General features: G+C 42.3%; 1 protein-coding gene across 1 annotated transcript in view; it reads right to left on the bottom strand.

Moving 5' to 3' along the window:
• TWSG1 (twisted gastrulation BMP signaling modulator 1) overlaps window positions 1–7,095 on the bottom strand; it is a 38,623-nt gene extending 31,528 nt beyond the window's left edge. Inside the window, exons 1-2 of the mRNA XM_012746264.3 lie at window positions 6,845–7,095; window positions 4,991–5,147 (exon numbers count right to left, since the gene is read on the bottom strand). Of these exons, the coding sequence (XP_012601718.1) occupies window positions 4,991–5,113 (123 nt within the window). The 5' untranslated portion in view covers window positions 5,114–5,147; window positions 6,845–7,095. The remainder of the gene's footprint in view (window positions 1–4,990; window positions 5,148–6,844) is intronic.
• Window positions 7,096–22,217: the final 15,122 nt, after the last annotated feature.

Genomic DNA, 22,217 nt, shown 5'->3' with positions numbered 1-22,217 from the left:
CCTCACAGTAACTACACATGGTAGATATGGTTATCATCCCTATCTATAGATGGGGAAACTGAGGCATTGAGAGATTAACTAACTGGTCCAAGTCATACAGCCAGTAGTGGCAGAACTGGATTCAAATTCATATAGTCTGGTTCCAGAGTTCATGCTCTCAACCATGAACACTATGTCGTCACTCAGAATATAGATATTATCAACCTTGATGATATAAAAGTACAAGTAACACCCTATTCCCCAGATTTTGATGCGACCCAGCAGAAGTCATGCCAAAAGTAGAAAATTCTGAGGGCAGTATTCACAAAAGCAAGGAAAACTGATTTCTTTCCTTTCTATTAAGTGTGGCCTGGCAATCAATGGTGGATTCACATGATCTTCCAAGGCTGTTTAGAATCCCAATAAACCCTCCCTTTTTTAGGTTCCCTAAAGAAATGTACTGTTCTTCTTCGAACTTAATTACACTTTGTCTTGTTCCTAAAAAAAGAAAATAAATAAAATTTAAAAAGGAAGGAGTGGGGCTATTAATATTCTCCTTTTACAGCAGGAATCAAGGGATAGATAGGGTCTCTAATTAATAGCATGGAACAGAAAAACTTAAATATATTGAAGAAATTGAAGAGATAACCAATAGTAATACAACTGTGGCAGGGCAGGGGTGGGGGAGGAAAGGATGGTGAGTGAGCTATTATATCTATTAGAGCAGAAAGGCAATTTCAGATATATAATCTCAAAACTTGATTAATCAAGAAACAGTAGTATAAGCATATTATTAGTCACGTGGCTAAAATTACTAATAGAAGTAAAAATAGAAGTAGTTAATGGATTAAAAGTGGTTCTCCCAGGGTAACAGAAAGAGGAATAGGGAGAATTAAGTCAAGGGATTTATTTTTTCACTATGTGTCCTTCTAAGAATTTAACAATTTAGTACTCTGATTAAAAATAGAATATCTCAAAAAAAAAATAGAATATCTGACATATAATAGTTAGCTTCTTTCTTTAAAACTACATATAACAGGCAGTCTTGGTGGCTCACACCTATAATCATAGCACTTTGGGAGGCTGAGGCGGGAGGATCACTTAAGGCCAGGAATTTAACACTGGACAACAGCAAGATTTCATCTCTATGAAAACAAAAAACAAAAAACTACATGTAACTACAAGGAAACTTTGAGTTCACCTGGCCAGCCAATTCATTTCACAGTTAAGATGTGAGAGACTGTGTTTTCCATAGATGGCTGCACCACTATCCCCCATCCACATGCTCTCCTTACAACATGACATTGTCATTCCTCCGTGTAGAGGTGGGGCCTATGTTCCCACCACTTAAATCCAGGTGGTCCTACTGGAGAGATCATATAAAGAGATTACAGAGAAAGAAAGACAGACAGATACAGACAGACACACAGTGAAAGAGAGGCAGGAGACAGGGACAGAGTGGCGGGAAGGGGAAGAGAAGTGCAGGTGAGGTATATCCAAAGAATATTCCTAGCCCAGGTGTTAGCCTTATCAGGGAGCCTTCAGATTTTTGATGTTGTATTTTGATGTTATATTACTGTATTAGTGGCCAATACAGTAGCCACTAGTCATATGTAGATATGTAAACTTAAAATTCAATAAAATTTTAAAATCATATTTTCAATCACACTAGTCACACTTCAAGTGCTCAATAGCCATGTTTGGTTTCTATTAATACTGTATTGGACAGGGCACATGGAGATTTTTTCCATTATCACAGAAGGTTCTATCTGTAGGGCTGTTTCAGTAATTCCAGTCCTCAGCCTTCTAGCTGCCCCTGTTAATGCCTTGTGAAACAGAGATGAGCTATTCCACTGAGCCCTGCTCAGAATTCAAATTCATGAACAAAATAAAGGTTGTTTTCAACCACTGATTTTTGAGGTGGTTTGTTACAGCCATAATTAAGAGGCATACACAGAAGCCAAAGCTCAGAATGTGAAGTAACCTGCTAGAGCTCTGGAGTCTACAAAACCAGGTAAATGGGAGAACTAATCACATTTCACTTCAATGTCAAATAAGTGTTCGTGAACAAATCAACAAGAAAATCCTCAATATTTGAACTCTCAGTATTTTTAACCCAAAGTATTCTGCCACTATGCACCAGAAGAGCTGTATCTACTATTCCAGAAAAAAGTTTAATGTTTCCTGGCTCTGAAGGAACAACAGGAATCTCAGAATGTCAGCTCCTGTGAATTAGTGACCAAAAATACAAGTCCTAGCCTTTTCATTTACTAGAACCGCCGTCCTAGTTAGGTGAAGCTCCATTTGCTTTTCCAGTTTTTACGCTAAACACAGTACTCTTCGCTTTTGAAGTAGTTTGTAAGTCTTAAAATTTTTTAAATTAGAAAGTCAAACACAAAAAAACCCTGTGGGAGTGTTTAGCAATATTAATTAAAGGCTGCTTTCTCTTTTAAATACCTCCTTACAAAGCAAGGTACTTTAAATAAAGTAAAATTTTTAATAATTTAGACTAATGAAAGTAATAGTATTTTGGTATTTAAAAGAATTTCCACCTAAACACGAATATAGCAAATGTTATGAGACTTTATTTTTAATAATCGCCAGGCGCGGTGGCTCACGCCTGTAATCCTAGCTCTCTGGGAGGCTGAGGCGGGCGGATTGCTCAAGGTCAGGAGTTCAAAACCAGCCTGAGCAAGACCCCGTCTCTACTATAAAATAGAAAGAAATTAATTGGCCAACTGATTTATATATGTAAAAAATTAGCTGGGCATGGTGGCACATGCCTGTAGTCCCAGCTACTCGGGAGGCTGAGGCAGTAGGATTGCTTGAGCCCAGGAGTTTGAGGTTGCTGTGAGCTAGGCTGATGCCACGGCACTCACTCTAGCCTGGGCAACAAAGTGAGACTCTGTCTCAAAAAAAAAAAAATGAAGCTACACTGAAACAACCTAGGAGGTAGCATAGATTCTCCATCTGACCACAGCACGAAGCTGCACTTCATGTGTAGATGATAAAATTTCCAGACAGCCTAAGCCTAAGCAGACATGCCATATCAAAATTTCCATGTGGGCCTGGTGCAGTGGCTCACGCCTGTATTCCTAGCACTCTGGGAGACTAAGGTGGGAGGATTGCTTGAGGTCAGGAGTTCGAGACCAGCCTGAGCAAGAGAGAGTTCCCATCTCTACTGAAAATAGAAAAAATCAGCCGGGCATGGTGGCACACGCCTGTAGTCCCAGCTATTCCACAAGCTGAGGCAGGAGGATCCCTTGAGCCCAGGAGATTGAGGTTGCTGTGAGCTAGGCTGACACCACAGCACTCTAGCCTGTGCAACAGAGTGAGACTCTGTCTCAAAAAAATAAATAAATAAAGTAAAAAAATTTTTAAAATAAATAAATAAAATTTCCATCTATAAATTAGATGGTTAAAGAATTACTGTTAATTTTTAAAACCGTGATACTGGTCTAATAGCAGTGTTTTAAAGAGCTCTTATATTTTAGAGATACATACCAGAATTATAGATAAAATAGTATCGGGGATTTGCTTGAAATTAAAACCAAGCTGTGGTGATGGTGTAGGAAAATACAGATAAAACTGGGTAGCCAGTGACTGCTATAACTGGTAATGGGTAGTTCATTATACTCTCCTCTAGTTATACTTAAAAATGTCCACAGCAAAAAAAGTTTTAAAACAACAACTAACACAGCCTGATCAAGAGCGAGACCCTGTCTCTAGTATAAATAGAAAGAAATTAGCCAAAAAACTAAAAATAGAAAAAATTAGCCGGGCACAGTGGCACACCCCTGTAGTCCCAGCTACTCGGGAGGCTGAGGCAGTAAGATTGCTTGAGCCCAAAACAACAACTAACAAATTTCTCTAGTTAAATGTTTTTGTTTGAAAGGCAAAGTAAGGGTTATCAGAGTATGAAATGGGGGCAACTAGAATTTCACCTATCAATGAAAACCAAAATGTCAGAAATAAGCACAAAATGCCTCTCATCTATAAAAATAATTATCACTCTAGTACATATACACAAGTGCTCTCAATGAGGGTTACAGTTGAGTTAGCTGACTCATACTTTACACAGAATGCTAACTTCTTAGCCCACAGCCAATAACTACTAATAAAGACAGACACACAAAAGGCAAAAGGTTGCTGAGGGTCTAACAGGATGGGGAAAGAGAGAAGAGCTATGGAAGACATGAAGTTTACCAGTAACCATCATAACTTTTTAAAGAGTAATATCCAGAATGTTTAGTGGAAAGGCCACAGGCTTTGAAGAGAGAAACCAAGTTCCACCATCAGTTACTAACTAAACAAATTTAGCCAAGTTACTTAACTTCATTTTTCTCCTCAGAAAAATAAGAGTGGTAGCTGCATTAAGAGGCTTGCCTTGATGATTGGAAGAGAGATAATTTTCAAGTATGTTGGAAGCAGATTCTTTAATCCCAGCCAACAACCTGCCTGTAACCTTGTGAGACACCCTGAGCCAGAACCACCCAGCTAAACTGCTCCCAGATTCCAGACCCTCAGAAATTGCCTAAGATAATACATGTCTATTGCATTAAGTCACTACATTTTGGGGTAATTTGTTACACAGCAATAGGTAACTAATACATTACACTTAGGGTACAATTTGTCTATTATTTGATCAGCTAATTTTTTTTCTAAATACAGTCCTTGAGCATCTTGCTATGTTAAGTAGATTATATAAGGGGACTCTTTAATTCATCTTAATAGAGGGCTCATCACCTTGTAATGGTATGTTTATAAAGCAGGATATTATACTGGGTATTGAACTTGAATCTGACCTTGCTTGTATGCAAGAGAACTGTGAGGGTAAAAATCCAGACCCATGTGTCACCATTCAATACCTCACGTCCAGACCTAATACTCAGGTCTTACACTGTATCATATACACACCCTATCTCTGTGTGTGCGTGTATATATATATATACACACACTATGTATGGGCTCTATATCTTAATATAATAAATAAAAGTACTCTTACTCTTACCTGAATGAGGCATTTGCTCACATCACTAGCACAGAGTGCTTTGTTACAGCTGAGCGACACAGGGAGCCAGGTCAGGAACATCAGGATGACTAGCGTAACCATAACAATATAGTATGACTTCATGTTTCTTCAGAGATGATCAGTAACTGCCAGGAAGCTAAACAAAAAGAAAACACAACCTTAATTCAAAGGCAAGTGTAACAACAAATACAACAACAAAAAACAAAATAAAACCCAAGACTTGTGTCAAAAGACTTTTGAGCAATCATTCAAAGATCAGTATCAATGAAAGATTAAGCATTCAAAAAATAATTTTATAAAATAATGTCTTTATAGCATTAGTACTGAAGCCAGTAATGTCTTCAAGGACCTAAATACTGAAATTTCTCAGACTACCCAGAAACGATGACTGTGAAAGTTAAAATGAATAGATCTAAACTCTCAGAAACCTGACAGTATATCAAGGAAATAATTAGTTTCAATACTGTACTGCTACTATTCAACTTTAGCTTTAGGTCCATTATTCAACTTTAAGCCCATATAAAAACTGTTAATATTATATTATAATTTTAAAATATTTAATATTTTAATTTTTAGAATCAAAAGAAAATTTTAAATGGAAATTGTTCTAGTTATAATTTAGCCAGAATAAAACAGCTCAAAGAAAGTAGAGTCCACAGAGTCACTCTTCAAATAATTGAGCAAATAAAAAAGGAGACAGTAAATTATTAATTGCATTAAAAACTCTAGGTAATCTACTAAAATGTGAATATAGTCTTTTAATTATATTAGTAACACATATTCTTCGAAGTTATTATGAAGCTATTACAGTTCAAGAAGACAAACAAAAGCCAGCACAAACTCTGACGGGATAAACAGCCAACACGGTCATACGCTTTAAAAAAGAGAAGAAACAATTTTACGGTGTTAAAACACTCCCCGCCCAAATATAATCAATTAAAATAAATGACTAATTATGTAAGTGGGACAAACAGTGGGTTTATGGGGCCTTTATGATCACTCTAAACTTTTATTCAAAGTATTACAAAATACAACAAAAGAAAAGCAACGAGAAGGTGAAAAGAATAAAGGGCTTTGTACCCAGTGTGACTCAATTTTGAAAGAGAAAGCCCTGACATGGTTACTGAGGCCCACAAAGCACTCCCTAAAGGCCGTTAGTAACCCAGTTTTCTAATTTATTTAACACCACATACCAAGACGGATGACTTCTGGAGCCATCAGTGCGTATTTGTGGAGGCCAAAGAAGGCATTTGAAAACTAATTTTTCGTGAACTAGTTTTCATCCTACAACCACCAAAACTGGGATTCCCCGCCCTCCCTCGTCTTTTATGGTCTTCTGAAGTGTTTAACAAATTCATCTTACTCCTAAAATCTTACTGGAAAAAGTATTCGAGTAACTAAGGCCATGGGCAAATCAGGGTTGCTTGTTTTTCCCTAAGGAATTAGACACAATAACGCATCAAAATTGCTTTTCACACATCCTGACCAGACTGGCGACTCTGGTCCCTCAGGCAGACAGCACTGACAGCGCCCGGGGCGGAGCAGCAAGGCAGGCTCCGCACAGCTGCAGCGGAGCGGGGCCGGGCACCCATCACCCCGCTCGGCGGGCCTGGGCCGCGGAGAGTGAGGCTGGCCCGAGGGCCGGCAGCGGCGGCGGTCCGGAACCAGGGGGCCGCAGACGTGCTGCCGGCTCGCGGGGACCGGCCTGCGCGCCCGTGCCTGGGGCAGACCCCCGGCACCGCCGCTCTGTCCCCCGCGTAGCCCGACCCAGGCTTCTCCCGGCCCCTCTCGGGCCACGGAGGCTGCACCCTTCCCCCGGCCGCTCCCGCTCACCGTGCGCCGCGGTGCCGCCAGGCCGCTGGCCCTCGTCCCCCGGCGGGTCGGCCGAGCCCGGGGCGCGCGCGGCGGCTGTGCGAGCCAGACCAGGCCGCGCCTCCCGCCGTTCCCTCCGCGCAGTGCCAGCGAGCCTCCGGCAACTTAAAGAGACAGGTCCCTCCGACACCCTCCTGGCTCCCAGCTCCCGGCTCCTGGGTACCCCCCCTTCCCTCCACCCTCGCTCCGGCCCCGCCGCCGCCAGCTCCCGCGGGGAGGCGTCTCCTACTCTTCGGCGCTGCTGTCAGCGCGCACGCCCCGCTAGGCCACGCCCGCAGGCCACGCCCACGCGCGCCGCCACGCCCACCACGACCCGGTGCCCGCCCGCAGGCCACGCCCACGCGCAACTCCGCGCCAGTAGCAGGCGCACGCGCCCGCCCGCTCGGGCTCCCCGGGGCGATGAGCTTGCGCGCTCTTCCGCTCCCGCAGCCGCGACCCGGCGGGCAGCGGGCCTGAGGCTCCAGCGGACTGTTGGGTCAGAAGCGTGCTCTGGGTCCCTCCGTTGCAGTGCTAAGACCAGTTACGCAGGGTCAGAGGCTGGCCCCGTGCCCGTCACTGAGCCGAGGACGTGCGGTGTAGTAAAGTCGCCTCACGGGTGCTCGCAGCTGCCCTGCCCGGTGCGGGAGCTGATACTGGCCGGTCCGAGGGATGCAAGACTGAGGCGTGCAGGACGGCCGGGCGGCCTAGCCGTTACCGAGGGGAGCTGGCCCTTGACCCTCTTCAGAGGCAGGATTTATTAAAAATGCAGCGTCTGGGATCAGCCCCAGACCTGCTGAGTGAGGATCTGCGAGGGTAGAGCCTTCCACACTTGTTGAGCGGGCCCTTAGAATGTGCTGCGCCCTGAGTGAGTGCCTGGCCCGGTGCTTAGTGCTGGAAAGGGGAGGAGGGCGCGTGGAGCCTGGGAGCGTCGTGGCCTGGGGAGATGGACGGTGGGATCAGTGGCTATGGGCGAGGCCTGTAGCCTGTGGTAGCATGCCCCGCCCCGGCATTCATTTTAGTCCATATTTTGGAAAAATGGGGTTCATCCTGCCATTAGTTAGCGTGTAGGTAAAGAAAGAACCGAGCGCAATACTCAGTTTTCTTTACCTACATGCTAACTGTTCGCGGTTATTTGCTTTTGAAACAAGATTCCAGGGTAATTAAGGTGGAGCCCACTGGAGGATGGTCCACAGGGCGCTTTACCTTTGGACATGACGACCTAGTGTCAGACCTAGGTCTGACACTAAATGCCTAAAGACCTAAATGCCTTCCAGTGCCATTTGTTGATTGGAAGGAAACAAAGAATGGAATAGCTGATTGGCCGAGGGGTGGGTCACATTATTGATGTTAGTCCATTTTTGTACAATGAGTAATAAGTATAGGCTTTAAAAATCATCCTTGGAAATTATCCTAAAGAAATAATTAAGGATGTACGCAAATTTAACTTTAAGGATCTTATTCTGCATGTTACTTACTGGTTAAAGGAATTAGAAAACTCTGTATCAATCGACTGATTCAGCCATTAGAAAATGATATCATAGATTAGAGGTTCTGAAACTTTTTGGTCTCGGGATCCCTTTACACTCTAAAAAATTATGGAGGGCTCCAAAGTTTTGTTTAGGTGTGCTATTATACATCTACTAATACTTTTGAAATTAAAACTGAGAAACTTTAAAAATATTCATTATTTCATTAAAAATAGCAAGAAACCCATCATATGGTAACATAAATAACATTTTATGAAAAATAAGTATATATTTCAAACCAGAAGAGTGGAATTATTTTAGACTTTTACTATTTATTTAATGTCAAACTTAGTAAAAACTCAATTTTTATTTCTGCTTCTATATTTAAACTATTGCAATATCATATAGTATCTAGCCTCTAGGAAATTTTACTGTATATGTATGAGAGAATGAGAGTGAAAAGGGCAAATAATGTCTTAGAATTAAAATAAAAATAATTTTGAATCCCCTATAAATATATTGAGACCGACCCCATTCCCCAGGGTCTCCAGATCAGACTTTGAGAACTAGTGTTGCAAATGAAGATTGTTGACATGGAAAATATTCATGGTATGTAAAAATTTTAAAGTATATATTTTTAGAAAGGTTAACTTTTAAAATTGTGTATACAGTTATTTTAAAAGGTCTAGAAAGATAAGCATGATGTTAGCAGTTGTTGTCTTAGTGAGCTAGAGTGTGGTTTATTGTTAATGATGTTTCTTTTTGCTCTTCTACATTTTCTGATGTCTTTGCTTGTATTATTTTGGTAATGAGAAAAAAAATACAGTTATTTTTTATTTAAATTAAAGATCCTCTTTGACAGGCCCTAGAAGGTCAAATGGAGGTTGAGCCAGGGAGATATCAAGGGGTTCCAGACCTACAATTGGCCGTTTGAGAATCTGGGGTGACTGCAGTGGCTATTTTATTTTACCAGAAGCCTTTATGATTATTGTGAGTGAGAGGGTCTTGCAGTGACATAGAGCAGAAGTCCCCAACCTATGATGAGTTATTATCATCATAGGTTGAGTTCATATAATGAGTTCATCATATAATGAGTTTATAATGAGTTCATCATATAATGAGTTCATTATATATTAGAATGTAATAGCAAAAGAAATAAAGTGCACAATAAATGTAAAGCACTTGAAGCATCCCCAAACCATCTTCTCCCACCCCTCCCCAGTCCATGGAAAAATTGTCTTCCATGGAAACAGTTCCTGGTACCAAAAAGGCTGGGGACCTCTGCCATAGAGCTTCTTAGTCAATGTGCTGATCCACCTAACCTTCAATCAGATGTGGATGGGGACTCTTAGTCAGCCATAGCATGGGGGTTTCATCAGTTTCCTGCTGCTGCTGTAGTAAGTTATCACAAGTTTAGTGGCTTAAAACAACACAAATGTATTACCTTACAGTTCTGGAGGCCCCAAGTTGTAAAATCAGGGTGTCAATAGGGCCATTCTCCTTGGGGAGACTCTGGGGAGAATCTGCTGTTTTGCCTTTCTAGCTTCAACAGGCCACCTGCAGTACCTGGCTGTGGCCCCTCCCTCTATCCCAAAGCCAGCAGATTTAGCATCTTCAAATCAGTACCTTCCTCCATCCTTTTTTGGCTCTTTGTCCCAACTCTTCTACCTGTAAACTAAAAATGCTAAGCCCCCAACCAACTGAATGGACCCCCTCCTGGTAAAGCCCCCAGAGGAACCTGAAAAACTGAGTTCCCAGCTGGGATGGGAGGTCAGACACACCTCTTTATACCCTCTCCTTTTTGTGGCTTAAACAGAACAACTCACCACTATTAATGTTAAAATAAGGATTATGAGACGGACAGAACCAACTCTTTGTGACAATAAGATGCCAAGTTATAACAGGACCTGAGGCCATGCCAGATAAGAGTTAAGTCACGCGCCCCTACATTTAAAGAATAAACTATGTTCTAACTGTCATGAGGTTTTTCCCCCCCTCTAATAGCTAAACAAGCACTGGCCTTGAGAAAAACAATATTAAAACAATTGGCAACTTCACCCCCAGACACTGACCCTAAACCCTCCTGTTCCACAAACCATAACTACAGCTTTGATTGGACAAGAGGCTGATTTCAGTAACTTACTCCTAATTAGACCACTGACAGTTTTACAGAAGTTGCATACTTGAGTGCCTTTGTGTCCTGAAAACAACTTTTCACTTACAGGGCCTACTTGTAATACATTTAATATTAAGTCTCCACCCCAAATTGAACATTGGTCATATGTTACATGCATGTTTGTTTACTTTGCATGCATTAGGACTCCCTTCATGAATATGTATACTCGGCCAACCTGTCCAGTTTAAATCCCTGCCCCATCCCCTCCTCCTGCTCCTCCTTTGAAGTGCCTGTCTCTGGTCTTTGGCTGGAGGCTCTGCTTCTCAGCCTGTCAGAACCGCCACCTCGCAGGCTATAACCCTTTATAAGAAATAAAATCTACTTCCAATTTATAGATCTTGTGATTTTTAAAGTGACATGCCACAGTCACATCTCCCTCTCTGACTCTGCCCTTCCTACCTCCCTTTTTAAAATATCCTATGATTGTATCAGGCACACCTGGGTAATCCAGGATAATCTCCCAATCTCGAGCTCCTTCACTTAATCACATCTGCAAAGTCCCTTTTGCCATATAAGATAACATATTCACAGGTGAGGATGTGGAAATCTTTGAGGGGGAGGAGGCAGCAGCATTCTGCCTGCTGCAGGGATGCAACCAGGACAATCATAGTTTGTGAGCTCTGATCTAGAACCCACTCTTGTCCCTGGTGGGTTCTACACTCTCAACTCTGGGCCTCCCTTGCCCCAGCCAACCCACCCCAGAGAAGGAGCGAAAGGGGAGACTGAGCCACAGGCTAAGCATCCCTAATTGGTCTGGATTCCCCACCTGTGGGCTCCACATAGCTGGTTCTATAAGGGCACTGGGCAGGCAGAGCCCCAGCCTGCAGGGTGCAGAGTGAGGGGGCCAGGAAGAGAGGCTTTCTAGCCTGGGACCCTACTGCCCGTAGAGGCAGGAAAACCACTCTGTCTCCCCTGAGTGGCCAGCTGCCAGCAGCAGACAGGGATTCTGGTTCAGAGTCCGTATTCCCATTCTTGTCTCTTTCCACTTGCATGAGTCAACTGAGTTAGCTGATTTGGTTTCATAACTAGGAATAAAGTGAGCTACAGTTTCTTAGCCTCTCGCCCTACCCATGTGGGAGGGAAGATATGCTGGGAATGGAGAGGAGAAGCCTTCTCCCTCCGCTCTCCTCTCCTCCCTCCCTGTCTTGATAGGGGAATCCTTGCAAAGGGGTCAGAAGAATGGGGAAAGAAAAGCAATTACCTCCAAAGACCTCTCAACTCTTCCTGTTGTTTTGTTTTTGTTTTTTTGAGACAGAGTCTCACTCTGTTGTTGCCCAGGCTAGAGTGCTGTGGCATCAGCCTAGCTCACAGCAACCTCAAACTCCTAGGCTCAAGTGATCCTTCTGCCTCAGCCTTCCAAGTAGTTGTGACTACAGGCATGTGCCATCATGCTCACCTAAGTTTTTCTATATATATTTTTAGTTGTCCAGCTAACCAGCTAATTTTTTTCTATTTTTAGTAGCAACAGGGTCTTGCTCTTGTTCAGGCTGGTCTTGAACTCCTGACCTGGAGTGATCCTCCTGCCTTGGCTTCCCAGAGTACTAGGATTAAACGTTTGAACCACCACTCCTGGCCCTCTTCCTGATTTTAAATAAGAAGAAATGTAGAAATTCTTGAGGATGTTTTTGGTTTGTTTTGTTTGTAATTCTAAAGTCCCTTGTAATTCTCTAATCCACCAGGTGAAAGTAAGGCTAGAGCCTGGAGGCTGTAGATTCTCAGTTAACCTCTGGGGAAGGAAGTGTGTAGGCCCCTCCCTACTGAGAGAAAACACTCTTTCAGCAATAGATACTTGCAAAGGGTTATCAGGGCTATTGGGATATTTATAAATGCTCTTTAAAATGTCTAAAAGGCTTAGGCCTGTCATCCTAGCACTTGGGAGGCCATGGCTGGAGGATTGCTTGACCCCAGGAGTTCAAAATCAGCCTGAGCAATAACAAATCCACATCTCTACAAAAGACTTTAAAAAATTAGCCAGGCCTGGTGGCAAAAGCCTGTGGTCCCAGCTACTTGGGAGGCTGTGTTAGGGACCGACCTTCCACAGCCCCACCGGACAGAAAAGCAGAGACATCGAGGATGTAATTACACAAGAGGAGGTTTATTTTCTGGCTAGCCAGGGTCCAAGCCCCAGAGCACCAACGCAGTGGCCACTCTTACAGGCAAGGACCCCGACCGGGGTTGCAGCGTGCCTTTTATCCCTATGGTGCATACGCTATGCAGTGGCTGATCACGCTTGGATCATGCATTGACCTTTAACATGATTGGTTTGCTGGAAGCACCACTATACAGGGGTTCGAACAATGCAAAGTTGGCGCAAACAAGCAAGCAAGCAACGGTTTCCATGGCAAGCAAGCAACAGTTTCCAGAAGCCGGATGTTAGTTCCGGCTTCACTGGGGGTGTAGGCCTTGCAGGTATGCAATGTCTCGACCCCTCACAGCTGAAGCAAGAGAATTGCTTGAGCCCAGGAGTTTGAGGTTGTAGTGAGCCAAGATCACTGCACTCCAACCTACGTGACAGAATGAGATCCTTCTCTTAAAAAAACAAAACAAAACAAAACAAACAAAAAAGCAAAAACAAATAAACTTCTAAGGCTTTATAAAATCCAATATTTACGTGTGGCTTGTTGTTACTCAACAGATTTGGTCCAAACTCTGTGGCTTTTTATATAAAATATTTATTAATTAATTTTATTTTAGCTTCATCCCTGCCCCAATTATACAAGTCATACATGCTTGGCTAGGGATAATCCAAAAATGATGGAACTTCATAATGAGAGCCCTTGCCATTTTATTACTACCTCTAGATACTGTTCTCAATAACAATTTCAGGTGTATCTGTGCTGCAGGATGGATTTTTTTTTCTTTTTTTTTATTTCAGCATATTACGGGAGTACAAATGTTTAGGTTATGTGTATTGCCCTTGACCCACCTGAGTCAGAATTTCAACCATGTCCCTTTCCCAGACGGTGTGCACCACACCTATTGGGTGTGTAGTATATGCCCATCCCCTCCCCCCATCTGCCTGACACCCTCTGAATGTTATTAACATATGTATACTTAAGTGCTGATCAGTTAATACCAATTTGGTGGTGAGTACTTGTGGTGGTTGTTTTTCCATTCTTGGGATACTTCACTTACTAGAATGGGTTCCAGCTCTATCCAGGACAATACAAGAAGTGCTATATCACCATTGTTTTTCTGTGGCTGAGTAGTACTCCATGATATACATATACCACATTTTATTGATCCACTCATGTATTGAGGGGCACTTGGGTTGTTTCTACATCTTTGCAATTGTGAATTGTGCTGCTATAACATTCAGGTACACATGTCTTTTTTATAGAGTGTCTTTTGTTCATTTGGGTAGATGCACAGTAATGGGATTGCTGGATCCGAATGGATGTTATCACGTATGAAAACAACATTCATCTCCTTGTACATGGCCATCAGAGCTCTTGGGTGAATTGTCAATGAATAGTAATATTTTGAAAGGACAGAGGAAGATCAAGATGGCAGATGAGAAACACAACCAAACAGAGTATCTCTGCAGAAAAGACAGATTCTAGCAGAAATTAGAAGAAAGAAGCAAGAAGACGAGCATACATCAGAGGAGGGTCAGAAGGAGGGGTACCTGAGACCACGGGAGACTCCACAGGAGGAGGTTGCAGAGGAGAACTGGAAGCTGAGAGCTCCGGAGCAGCCTGGAGACCAGCGGCAAGGGTAGGTGGAGCAGTTAACTTTCCCCTCCCTTGCATCTCGGACTGCTGGTGGGCTCCCCAGCAGGTGGAGAGACCTGTGGACACCAGCCCAGAGATGGCCACGGCCAGTGAGCTGTAAGCCTGTAGCAGACGCGGCACCAGACTTCCAACTCCCGCAGGGGACCTCCCTGTGCACAGACCCGAGCCGCATGGCAGGTGCCATATTGCCTCATTCTCCCCTCCCCCAACCCTATCTGCGGCTGCCGAGAGAGACAATATAACCACTAGCCGGAGGCACCTCCAAGGAATGGGACCTTCCCTTTTGGAGCCCTATAGCTGACTAAGGGGAACTCAGTCGGTGAGCTCCCTACCTGCCAGCCCTCCCAGGTGCTGCTGGCCCAGTGATCCCTGGAGAATGGGGCAGACCCTGAGGCTGAGAGACATAGACCCAGCTTGGGCTCCCCTTGGGTGAATCGGGACTGCCACTCTTCTCCCTGGTGGGGATATAGTTTGAACTCTGGGGCCCAGAGGTCAGACGTGCAGACCAGATCCTGTGCATCCAGGTCTCGCATTGCCCAGGGCACAGAAGGGATATCCATGAACAGCCTACTGAGGTGTGTGTGCCTTCGGGGGCAGATCAGCATCCTAGAGGGCAACACTACTCCCACAGGGGGGCCGTGGACCCAGCCCAGGTGGCGTTCCTGCGCAGGGAACCTCCCGGCCGGCATCACAGTCAGGGGAGACCCAGTGGTGAGAGGTCTGGCCTGCTGGCAGGAGTAGCCGTGGATTTGGGGAGGGTGGAAAGAAGCGAGGCCCGCTCCAGACTGCGGGTCTCAGACAGCCCCACCCCCACACGGAGACCTTCTGACTGAGTGGGGCCATTCCAGCCCCTCCCTGACAGCTTTTCCCAGAAGCAGAGGATAGAACTTTGACCCCTGCTAAGGACATTGGTGGTGCCTGAGGGCAGGCTTACCCAACCCAGCTCCGCCCAGACTCTCCCCTAGACTAGCCCTCACTAAGGGGAAGAAAAGGACACACCTGGAAGTCCCAGGGCCCCACCCACCACCTGAGGCACTAGAGTGCCTCCCTACAGGAGGAACAAGACCTGATAACAGGACACAAAAACAACAGCGTAGCCTGTTCCTCCAAGCAAGCGCCACCTACTGACAGGGAGGACATTCTGCACACCCTTTTCACGGCACCTACTGACTCATCAAACAGGGAGTGGTCGAATCTCACCCACAGACACCACCTACTGGCTCAGAAACTAAACAAGGCATGTGAATACCCAAACGAAAACCTAAAGGAAAGAAGCAACAACTGATCGACATGAGAAGAAATCAGCGAAGGAACTCTGGAAATATGAAGAACCAAATGGAAACCACACCCTCAAAAGGAGCACCCGCCCCTTAGAAACAGACACCAACCAAAATCAAGCAACCAAAATGACAGAAGAGGAATTTCAAATGTGGATGGTAAGAAAATTCAGCAACCTGCAAGAACAACTCGATAACCAACACAAAGAAACCACAGAAAGCCTCCAGGACCACAAAAATTCACTAAAGAAATCAATACAATGAAGAAAAGTTTAACCAAACTCCTGGAAATGAAGAATCAATTCAGGGAACTACAAAATACAGTGGAAAGCCTCAAGAACAGGGTAGATCAAACAGAAGAAAGAATCTCAGAGATTGAAGATAGCACCTTCCAATTAAATAAATCAGTTACAGAGATAGAGCAGAGAAACAAGAGAAAAGAGCAAAGCCTACAAGAGATGTGGGATTATGTGAAATAGGGTTACCAGAAGGGGAAGAAGAAAACACTCAAGGGTTGGACAAGCTATTTGAAGACATAAAAGAGGAAAAATTCTCAGGCCTTGCTAAAAATCTTGATATACAAGTTCAAGAAGCTCAGAGGACCCCTGAGAGATTCAATGCAAACAGGAAGACATCACAACATGCCATCATCAGACTGACCAAAATATCAACTAAAGAGGCCCTTCTAAGAGCCGTAAGATGAAAGAAGCAAGTAACGTATATACAAGGGAAAGCCAATTCAAATTACACTAGACTTCTCTACTGAGACTTTACAAGCAAGGAGAGACTGGGGTCCCATTCTCACTCTTCTGAAACAAAACAATAGCCAGCCTAGAATCTTATTCCCTGCAAAACTAAGTTTTATATATGAAGGAGAAATCAAGACATTCTCAGATAAGCAAAGACAGGGAATTCACCAAGACAAGACTAGCCCTTCAAGAAGTACTCAAAACAGTGTTAACCACACATCAGCACAATAAACACTAATGAATGTAAATCTACTCAAAGGTGAAGATCAAAGCCCAGATACTACAATGGATCAAGAGAGAAAACAAAGCAACAAAGTTCAACCGAACATAATGAACAGAAATCTGCCACACCTTTCAGTTATCTCAATAAATGTGAATGGCTTGAGCTCCCCACTCAAGAGACATAGGCTGGCTGAATGGATAAAAAACCACAAGCCAAGTATCTGCTCCCTTCAGGAAACACATCTAACCTGCAAGAATGCAATTAGACTAAAGGTAAAGGGGTGGAGAACAATATTTCAAGCAAACGGAAGCCAAAAGAAAGCTGGCGTGGTGGTGCTGATTACAGATAACATAGTTTTTAAATCAACAAAAGTAAGAAAAGACAAAGAAGGTCACTATATAATGGTGAAGGGTACAGTCCAACAAGAGGACATAACAATTCTAAATATATATGAACCCAACCTTGGTGCACCCAGATTCATAAATCAAACTCTACTGGATCTAAACAAATGGATAAACAACAACACCATAATAGTTGGAGACTTTATCACACCACTGACAGCACAGGACAGATCCTCCAAACAGAAAATCAACAAAGAAATAATGGACTTAAACAGAACCCTAGAAAAAATGGGCCTGACTGACATTTACAGGACATTCTACCCCAAAACGACTGAAAATACATTCTTCTCATCAGCTCATGGGTCATTCTCTAAGATTGACCATATCCTAGGACACAAAGCACGTCTCAAACAATTTAAAAAAATAGAAATTATACCATGTATCTTTTCAGACCACAATGGAATAAAGGTAGAAATCGATCCTAACAGGAGTCCTCATTTCTACACAAAGTCATGGAAACTAAACAACCTTCCGCTGAATGATCACTTCATAAGTGAGGAAATCAAGATGAAAATCAAAAGATTCTTTGAACTAAACAACAAAGGTGACACAAGTTACCAAAACCTGTGGGACACAGCTAAAGCAGTCTTTAGAGGAAAGTTTATTTCCATAAATGCCTATATCCAAAAGTTGAAAAGATCACAAATAGACAACCTAATGAATCATCTCAAAGAGCTGGAAAAAGAAGAACAGCCCAACCCCAAACCCACCAGAAGAAGTGAAATCATTAAGATAAAATCAGAACTACACGAAATTGACAACAGGAAAACTATACGTAAGAGTAATGAAACAAAAAGTTGGTTCTCTGAAACAATAAACAAAATTGACACACCATTGGCTAGACTAATGAAAACCCGAAAAAAAATCTCTAATAAGCTCCATCAGGAACAATAAATGAGAAATTACAACTGTTGCCACAGAGATACAAGATATAATTTATGAATACTACAAAAACTTCTATGCACACAAACTGGAAAATGTGGAAGAAATGGATAATTTCTTAGAAACACACAGCCTCCCTAGGCTCAACCAGGAAGAAATAGAATTCCTTAACAAACCAATATCAATTACCGAAATTGAAACAGCAATAAAAAACCTTCCTAAAAAGAAAAGTCCTAGACCAGATGATTTCATACCTGAATTCTACCACACCTACAAAGAAGAACTGGTGCCTATCCTGCAGAAATTATTCCACAACATTGAGAAGGATGGAATTCTCCCCAACACGAAGTGAACATAACCCTGATTCCAAAACCAGGAAAGGATGCAACAAAAAAGAAAACGACAGACCAATATCCCTTATGAATATAGATGTAAAAATTCTCAACACAATCCTAGCCAATCGAATCCATGTGCTTGTCAAGAAAATAATCCATCACAACCAAGTAGGCTTCATCCCAGGGATGCAGGGATGGTTCAACATATGCAAATCTATAAATGTAATTCACCATATAAACAGAAGCAAAAACAAAGACTATATGATCCTCTCAATAGACGCAGAAAAAGCATTTGACAAAATCCAACACCCTTTTATGATAAGAACGCTCAACAAAATAGGCATAGACGGGGCTTACCTAAAAATGATACAAGCCATATATGACAAACCCACAGCCAATATCATACTGAATGGGGAAAAATTAAAAGCATTCCCACTTAGAACTGGAACAAGACAAGGTTGCCCACTATCTCCACTTCTGTTCAACATAGTGCTGGAAGTCCTTGCTTCCAGCAATCAGACAAGAGAGCTGAATGAAGGGCGTCCAAATGGGACCAGAAGAGATCAAACTCCCACTCTTTACTGATGACATGATATTATACCTAGAAAACCCCAAGGATTCAGCCAAGAGACTCCTTGATCTGATAAGTGAATTTGGTAAAGTCTCAGGATACAAAATCAATACACAGAAATCAGAGGCATTCATATACACCAACAACAGTACAAGTGAGAACCAAATCAAAGACTCAATTCCCTTCAAAATAGCAACAAAGAAAATAAAGTACCTTGAAATATACTTAACTAAGAAGGTAAAAGACCTCTACAGGGAGAACTATGAAACAATGAAGAAGGAAATAGCAGAGGATGTAAACAGATGGAACAATATACCGTGCTCATGGGTCGGCAGAATCAATATTGTTAAAATGTCTGTACTACCCAAAGTGACCTACACAGTCAACACAATCCCTATCAAAATACCATCATCATTTTTCACAGATATAAAAAAAATAATTTTACTCTTTGTATGGAACCAGAGAAGACCTCGTATAGAAAATCAATCCTAGGCAATAAAAACAAAATAGGAGGTATCAATTTACCAGACTTCAAACTATACTACAAGGCTATATCATTAAAATAGCTTGGGACTGGCACAAGAACAAGGACATTGACCAGTGGAACAGAACAGAGAACCCAGATATAAAACCATCCTCATATAGCCACCTAATCTTCAACAAAGCAGACAAAAATATACACTGGGGGAAATAATCCTTATTCAATAAATGGTGCTGGGAAAACTGGATAGCCACAAGTAGAAGACTGAAACAAGACCCACACCTTTCACCTCCCACAAAAATCAACTCATGCTGGGTAACAGACTTCAACCTTAGGTGTGAAACTATTAGAATTCTAGAGGAAAACGTTGGAAATACTCTTCTAGACATTGGCCTATGCAAAGAATTTATGAAGAAGACCCCAAAGGCAATCACAACAGCAACAAATTTAAATAAATGGGACCTGATCAAATTAAAAAGCTTCTGCACAGCCATAGAAACTGTCAAGAGAGCAAACAGACAACCCATAGAATGGGAGAAAATTTTTGCAAGCTACTCATCTGATAAAGGGCTGATAACTAGAATCTGTTTAGAACTCAGGAAAATCAGCAAGAAAAAAATCAAATCACCCCCCCTACCAAAAAAAGAAGGCCTATTTGGTTGTTGCACCTATGTGACTAATCAGGCCAAACCTAATGAGATCAGGCTTATTTTGTGATCATGAGTATTTCACTTTGAGATTATTTTTTATAGAAATGAATGCAACTGTAGAAATGTGTGCTGCAACAGAAAAATATTTATTGTCTATAGACTAAGCATTGTCTACAAACTTCCACATTACCTGATCCTGATTCTGTGTGAGCTATTTTACAACTCTGTAAGCTTTAAATTATTGGTAGCACTACACAATCAATAATCATTGTCAGTAAAGATGTAAATTGTGATCAGTATAAGTTGAACTGACTTCCTTTCCCCACCATGAAACAGGGCAGTTTTGCTTCAATTGCACATTCATTATGATAGTCTTGATTTCTAAGTGTATCTTTCTTTAATTCTTCTTTGAACTGGTTGTAATACTTCGCCAATTTCCTCATTAATGGGTTAAATAAAATCTTTAAGATGTAAAAAAAAAAAAAACAATCAAACAACCCTATCAAAAAATGGGCAAAGGACATGAACAGAAACTTCTCAAAAGAAGACAGAATAATGGCCAACAAACATATGAAAAAATTTTCAACATCTCTAATCATCAGGGAAATGCAAATCAAAACCACAAGAAGATATCACTTAACTCCAGTGAGAATGGCCTTTATCAAAAAGTCCCCAAACAACAAATGCTGGCGTGGATGCGGAGAGAGAGGAACACTCCTACACTGCTGGTGGGACTGCAACCTAGTTCAACCTCTGTGGAAAGCAATATGGAGATACCTCAAAGCGATACAAGTAGATCTACCATTTGATCCAGCAATTCCACTACTGGGCATCTACCCAAAAGATCAAAAGTCATTTTATGAAAAAGACACCTGCACTCAAATGTTTATGGCAGCACAATTCACAATTGCAAAGCTGTGGAAACAACCCAAGTGCCCAATCAATTCATGAGTGGATTAATAAAATATGGTATATGTATACTATGGAATACTACTCAGCTTTAAGAAACAATGATGATATGGCACCTCTTGTATATTCCTGGATAGAGCTGGAACCCATTCTACTAAGTGAAGTATCTAAAGAATGGAAAAATCAACACCACATGTACTCACCAGCAAATTGGTATTAACGGATCAACACCTAAGTGGACATATAGGAGTAACATTTATCGGATGTTGGGAGGGTGGGAGAAGGGAGGAGGGGATGGGTATACACAACCACGAGTAAGATGTGCAACATTTGGGAGATGGACACGCTTGAAGCTCTTACTTGAGGGGGGAGTGATCATGGGCAATATATGTAACCTTAACACTTGTACCCCCATAGTACGCTAAAATAAAAAAAAAATTTTTTAATGTTTTGAAAGGAATCTTTTTTTTCTGAGCAGTAAGTCTCAGTGGTGGGCTTGAAATATTCAGTAAACTGTGCTGTAAACAGATGTGCTCTTGTGTAGGCTTTGTTGTGCCATTTCGAGAGCATAGGCAGATTTAGCACAATTCTTAAGGGCCCTAGATTTTTGGAATGGTCCATGAACATTGGCTTTAACTTAAAGTCACCAGGTGCATTAGTCCCTGACAAGTCCCTGCATTAGTCCCTGTCAGCCTGTCCTTTGAAGCTTTGAAGCCAGGCATTGACTTCTCTTCTCTAGCTATGAAAATCCTAGATGATATCTTCTTCCAATAGAAGACTGTTTCATCTATATTGAAGATCTGCTGAGTGTAGCCTCCTTCATCAGTGGTCTTAGCTAGATCTTGTCGATAACTTGCTGTAGCTTCTACATCAGCACTTGCTGCTTCACCTTGAATTTCTATGTTATGGAGAGGGCTTCTTTCCTTAAACTTCATAAACCAACCTCTGGTAGCTTCCACCATTATTCTGCAGCTTCCTCACCTCCCTCAGCCTTCATAGAATTGAAGAGAGAGCTAGGGCCTTATTCTGGATTAGGCTTTGGTTTAAGGGAATGTTGTGGCTGGCTTGATCAATCCTGACCACTAAAACTTTCTCCATGTTAACAATAAGGCTGTTTTGCTTTCTTATCATTTGTGTATTCACTGGAGTAGCACTTTAATTTCCTTCAAGAACTTCTCCTTTGAATTGTTTGGTACAAGAGGCCTAGTTTTCAGCCTAACTCAGCTTTCAACATGCCTTCCTCACTAAGCTGAATCACTTCTGGCTTTTGATTTACATGAGAGACTTAGAACTCTTTCTTTCACCTAAAGACTTAGAGGCCATGGTAGGGTTATTAATTTTAATATTATTGTGTCTCAGGGAATTGGGAGCCCTGAGGAGTGGGAGAGAGTCAGGGGAACGGCGCATTGGAGGAGCAGTCAGGATGTACAGCACTTACCAAGGTTGCCACAAACCTTCAATTTGTAGAAAATGCCCTATCCGTGAAGCACAATAAAGCAAA

Source organism: Microcebus murinus, chromosome 17 (genome assembly GCF_040939455.1).
Source record: "Microcebus murinus isolate Inina chromosome 17, M.murinus_Inina_mat1.0, whole genome shotgun sequence".
In the NCBI taxonomy this organism is placed as follows: Eukaryota; Metazoa; Chordata; class Mammalia; order Primates; family Cheirogaleidae; genus Microcebus; species Microcebus murinus.
The sequence above is the reverse complement of the archived record's forward strand: the minus strand, read 5'-3'. Positions and strand labels throughout refer to the sequence as shown.